General features: G+C 39.2%; 1 protein-coding gene across 1 annotated transcript; it reads left to right on the plus strand.

Annotated features, from left to right (window-relative positions):
• Positions 1 to 419: 419 nt before the first annotated feature.
• On the plus strand, positions 420 to 948 carry LOC110893583 (pupal cuticle protein-like). The gene is made up of 2 exons (XM_022140682.2): positions 420 to 444; positions 605 to 948. Exons 1-2 carry the CDS (start codon positions 420 to 422, stop codon positions 946 to 948), a joined length of 369 nt encoding a protein of 122 aa, XP_021996374.2.
• Positions 949 to 6197: the final 5249 nt, after the last annotated feature.

A 6197-nucleotide genomic window follows, 5' to 3' on the forward strand; every position in this document is an offset into this window, starting at 1 on the left:
GAACTCCACCAGACATGGGTCTCAAAATTATAGCTTAATGGAACTTTGTACATCAACAGATCTGTACCTCATTCTTGTGACAAAATAGCAACATATAGGGTATCATGTTACCACCCTATACTGTATATGTTTATACACCATGCAAGTCAGAATTTCAATGACACAAAAATATCTACACTTATTTATTATTTCTTTATTTTGTAAATTAATGTGCTGTGTCAGCGAGTATTTTACCCTCGGAAAGGGTTGTGAGCAAGGTGACGTGAGTGAATCTCGAACGCGCATAACATATCTGAAATTTATCGTAGAAATTAACAAGTTTTCATACCTGATTGAAAGAGTATCTGCTAGAAATCACGCGCATAGCTTGAACGTCCACAAATCTTGTTGAACAAGCATAGATCTGATATGGTGTGTCCATGGCGGCTAGCCTCATTAATGGAGGTATAAGACCTCACCGAACATGAATCTCAAAATTATTGTTTGAGAAGATGTTGCATGGCAGTGGATTTACACCTCTCATAGCGCTACTCCTGTGCCATTAAATAAGGATTGCATGGCGTGTAAACCAGTATGTTTGTAACCATACTATATCCTATATTAGTAGTGTCTAATGTGGCATGTACAACCAAATGGAATGCGGCGTGTATAGCCAAATGGAATGGGGTGTGTATAGCCAAATGGAATGCGACGTATATAGCCAAATGGAATGCGGCATGTGTAGCCAAATGGAATGCGGCGTGTGTAGCCAAATGGAATGCGGTGTGTATAGCCAAATGGAATGCGGCATGTGTAGCCAAATGGAATGCGGCGTGTGTAGCCAAATGGAATGCGGCGTGTGTAGCCAAATGGAATGCGGCGTATATAGCCAAATGGAATACGGCGTATATAGCCAAATGGAATGCGGCATGTGTAGCCAAATGGAATGCGGCGTGTATAGCCAAATGAAATGCGACATGTATAGCCAAATGGAATGCGGCATGTGTAGCCAAATGGAATGCGGCGTATATAGCCAAATGGAATGTGGCGTGTATAGCCAAATGGTGAATGTCCAAATGCGGTGATACTCTGATGATCTAACATGTTGCCATATTTATGTGATCCAACATTTGTTTTGCCAAACTGTGCTTTGGTCGGTGTATCTGACAAAGATACATTCATATGAGTAGCGTGGGGGTGAAGGTCACCTGTCAAGTAGATATTCGTCTGACAAAGACATATCATAGTCCCGCTCATAGGTTGTCCAATAAACGTTATATTGTATCACCGGTGAATACAATGTTTCGGCAAATGACATGGCATGGCCGACGTTAATCTAGCCTGATCCGCACTTTCAAGTAAATATTGTTTAATGCGTGGATTAAGAGATATTGGGATTACGAACATGTTTGGTGGCAATCGTATTATGCCACGCGACTCTCGCAGTTCCCATAATAGAGATGTTGGGTGAAGCCAGACTATAGTTCCAATGTTGGCTGCATGTACCTCAGAAATATCTGGTGTACGGTACGGAATGCCGGTGGCGTGAAGACTGGTGGATCAAAGGCCGGGGGCACGAACCAGGAGGCGCGGAGGCTGGTGTTGTGCGACCTAATGATGTTGCATCATCTTGCAAGCAAATAGTGATGCGGCACGTAACCTAGTTTAGTGCTAAAATTGCGTCCTTGAATATGTAGCCTGACACAATGTCAGACATCCGATATAGGACTGGCCTCACCAAATCGTAACCTGGTGAAGATGTAACACTACCAAGTATGTAGCAGGGCAGGGAGAGTCACAACCAATCAGATGGTCCGAAAAGAAGTGGTCCAATCCCAACGATGTTCTTGAATAAAGGTCATGAGGCGGATTGATCTTCTGCTAAGCGCATAAGGAGAAGAACGGATAAGCCGATAAGCGTATAGCGCGATAGGTGAACCATCTGGTACGCACTATGCTATTAAGCAATATTAGCACCTAGTATAAAATGTCAAATGTATTTTCATAAGCAAGCTAAATAAAAAGTATATCGCCTTATCTCATGTGAGGACGTCGATCGTGCCCGAATGCAGTGGCACACATCTTGGTGCAATAAAACGTAAGCAAAAATAATGTCAGACATACCGAATCCCAGATATTAGTATGTACAAATTTACACGAATTTACGCCGAAATAAACGTGTGTTCATACATGTTGTAGAATATTTGCCAATGGTGGTGTATAACATTGCAGCCTTACATGATGTTTTATGCTGCTTAAGGCTGTTTGTACCTACCATAATATTTTCCCCTCTCTGCTATCATAATGCCACCTGTCATCTTAATTGTAAGAGATAGAACAAAAAGATTTTGAAGATAAGGCAAACAGATAAAGCCTGTCCCTTTAATGCTTGATTCAGGTATGTGTGGCACCGAGTATTAGTATAGCTGTTCAAAGCCATTGAACTATGTTTTATCTTAATAATAAAGATATTGGATAAGGGTTTCCGCCGGAGGTGGCGGGTGGTATAAAGGCTTCCGCCGGTACGCGCGGCGATCCGGCGATGCGCGTAAAAGCATAGTCAATACGCGTGACGTTCAACGATACGCGTGACGGCCCCGCCAGGACACGCGGCGTTCCGACGATGTGTGTTTTGTTATCACGTTGTGTTCTATTTAACCCGTCAGGTATAACCAAAGAGCAATTGTAGGTAAAAAAAGATTGATGCAAGAGTTACCATCACGCATTTTCTCCGGACAAAAGGTTTGTATCTTTGATGATGTGAACATATAATTTGAGTAAACAAATTTATAGATGGCACACTAACTGTTTGCGGATTCTCTAGAAATACCCAAAAAAGCAAAAGGTATGTATGCTTCATGGTTGTACCATTAGCTATGTGGGATGTACCTCCCTTTTAACCATCATCGTCCAAATTGATGTGCACCTCAAGCTTCTGCAAATTTTCATACATATCATAAGCATAATTATATAATAAGCATGAATCATAGTTCGATAAATAGGAAAAAACTTGTTTATCCATAAGCGTATGGGAAAACGCAAATTGCAACTATATAATTAGCCACAAAAGTAGATTTGGTTTGTTGAGACCCATTAGAACATATCTACCACAGATGCTTTATCCGAGTTATATAGCTCTAGTATGATAGATCTGAAAGTCGGATCAGAAAAACATGTGCACACAGGTCAGGAAACAGAGAGAAAAGAGATGTAAACGAAATTTGCGGTCCCATGGATGGCGCCAATGTAAAAGAGTGAACCCGAGCGGGTCGGTACTTCTACGGTGATGAATACGGATATGTCCACATCTCGTCTTCTTCGCCCGAATCCTAGACCTGCAAATAAGAAGGAAAGAGAAAAAACAGGGATGCAGAGACGGCCGGTAGGGGAAGAATCCCCTATTTCCAGCTACAAAAGTGTTTGCCCCATATTGCATGCCCTAATAAGGAGGTGGAGACCTCCTTATATAGGAGATATGGGAAACCCTAACCTCAATGGGCCAGGCCCAGTTAGGGGTTGTCTCTACAAGCCCACAACCTAGTGTAGTATGTAAACTACAATGCGCTGGGCTTCGCAGGTTAGTACGTAATAATAATATTTAACATAAAAGTGATAAATAGCAGGAAAGTCCGACTGCTCGGGTTGGGTCCAGTACCATACCTCGTCACCTTGCAATATCATTAATTTAAAACTTAAATGTATGTAAATATATACATGTATATGTTATATGTACATACAAATGTTATTATAAATGATAACATACCATGGACCATTTTGGATGAGCCTAAATCGCCAATTTAACTAGCATTCAGACCAACCTCTACTCCTTACTTGAACAAGCATCCAGACAAAACTCAACTCCCTATAGGGATTTTAGATGACCTCAAGTAATTATCTGAACTAACATCTTATCGGACCAACTCTAACGTTTAAATTAATGACAGTGTGGAGTAGTCTGGTTAGAGCCATGCATTATTTACCTTGATGTAACACACAAAATGTTGGAAGTTCAAAAAAAATTTAATCGGTTGTTAAGGAAATATAGTTTTGACATAAAAATTGAAGGATCATTAATATAGAACTAAATTTCAGGGGGGGGGGGCACAAATTGTAAGTACCAAAAATCATCATGTGTATATAGCCATTTTTTGGCTCAATAAGTATTAAACTCATTAAATTCGCTTAATGTTTTATAAAATAGGATTTTTCAAGGGTGATTTTTAACGATAAAAATTACATGCAACCCACTCGATGTGTACCATAGTGTAAAAGATAGTTTTTACGTGTACTGGTGTAACACCTCATAAAAACGTGTCCAATTATGTGAAGACACGTGTCCTAAACCCTAATCATGTGAAAGATAGAGTTTGAAGGACTAGAGTTGTAAAACGATGAAATTATGTATGCGAAGGGACTAAAAGTGTCAACATGCCAAACTTGTGCCTCTGAATGACCACACACGATGAATCTATTCTTAAACGAGTGATTATTCGAATATAAGAAGCCGTTTGTGAAAGTAAACGAAAGTTTACAAGATACAGGGGTTAAACGTGTCAACATGTTAATTCTTACCTCTGAGTGGCCTTTTAACGAACCCGGGGCTTCGTAATGTTCGATTATACTCCTAAGAATAAGTGATAACAAATTCACGAGGTTTCGAGATCGTTATGTGTTGTTTACGCAAATTCCCAAGAATTAGGGTTAAAAGCGTCAACGAGACGAAACTAGTGTTTTCAGTGATCGTTTAACGAAACCGGACCTAAAGGTGTTTGGTTATACTCCCTAGATCATCTACAAACTAACTACAAGTACTAGAAGTGCCAAAAATGGAAGTTATTGAGCTTTAAACTTGTCTAGAAAGCTAGCATCGCGCGACTACCCCCTGTTCACCGTGGCGCGACGCGACGGGCCTGTTTCGACAGATTGTGCATGGCATCTGCAGGTTTGTCTTCTTTCTTGAGCTCCAAACAAGTTTAAACGAATTCTATGGCTGTTTTATGGTTTTAAAAACCACAAAGGATACCTGGAGACATCTGAATACTTCCCTAAACACCTGTGATGATCTTGGGCAACCTCTATTCACTATAAAAAGGATCCTTTGGGCAGCCATTTCACTTGCACATTCACAATTTCACTCTCATCTCTCTAGCTTGAGTTTTCTTGAGCATTCTGGAGGTTCCTGATCAAAAAGGAAGCTCATTTTAGTAGAAAAGATTGCTAGGACCCTTTGAAAGTGTCTTAGTCCCCTCTTTAGTTCAGTTTTCTTAATTAAAAACCGAAAAGTCAAAGTTACGTAAATTAGCTCTGACTTTCGGTTTAAACTTAAATGGTCCAGCCATTGTTCGAGGTGAATATAGTTATGTGACCATAATTAGGTAGGTGTTAATCCGCACCTCCTAATTACTTCGTTTGCTTAGTTAATTGTCGAGTCAAACTATTTAAATAAAAAGTCAAACTTGACCGATTTGTAAATAATAATCAAAACTAATAATGCAGAGGTTATAAATTATTTTTTATCTCTCTAATAACTTGGTAATTATTATTAGAACATGTCTAAGCATGTTCAACCCGACAATTCTGAGTTTAAGGTCGGTGCGCAACCAAAAGTCGCAAAAGCTTGACTTTTGCTTTGACTTTCAGTTTTGACCCGATTAAGCCTAATTCTTCTATGTTTTAAGCTTCCATCAGGACCATATTATGTTGTAGTATAACCCTCTGGAGTTATATTACCTGGTCATTTATATTTTGAATTATATGCTAGTTTCCATTATTATGCTTATAAATGCCCATTATGCCCTTATGTTATATAAACGAGATTTTTGAAAATGTGAGAGGACAAAAAGCTTTATTACTGATATATAAGTATGTCAAATAAATTTGACATCAGTTTCTGGTCTCAATGTAACACCCCGAAAACGGGGTTGGTAATCAAACTCCATTAATACTAAAAGACGGGTAAAGTACCATTGGTAGTAAAAAAAATAACCACGTGAATATTTGGATTTAAATAAGAAATCATAATAATAAATACAAGCGAATCAAAGCTTTAAGGAATTGAGTTTATAAGAGCCCGAGTTAACAGGACTTAAAATAAAACGGGTTATAACTCCCGGGACCCACTAAGTAACTAGGGATAAATTGTAACATCCCGACAATGCGAATTCTTAAATTTGCAATATGGTTGCGAATAAAATAGTGAAATAAACTGACTAAGAGTG

This window comes from Helianthus annuus, chromosome 17, assembly GCF_002127325.2.
Source record: "Helianthus annuus cultivar XRQ/B chromosome 17, HanXRQr2.0-SUNRISE, whole genome shotgun sequence".
Taxonomy (NCBI): domain Eukaryota; kingdom Viridiplantae; phylum Streptophyta; class Magnoliopsida; order Asterales; family Asteraceae; genus Helianthus; species Helianthus annuus.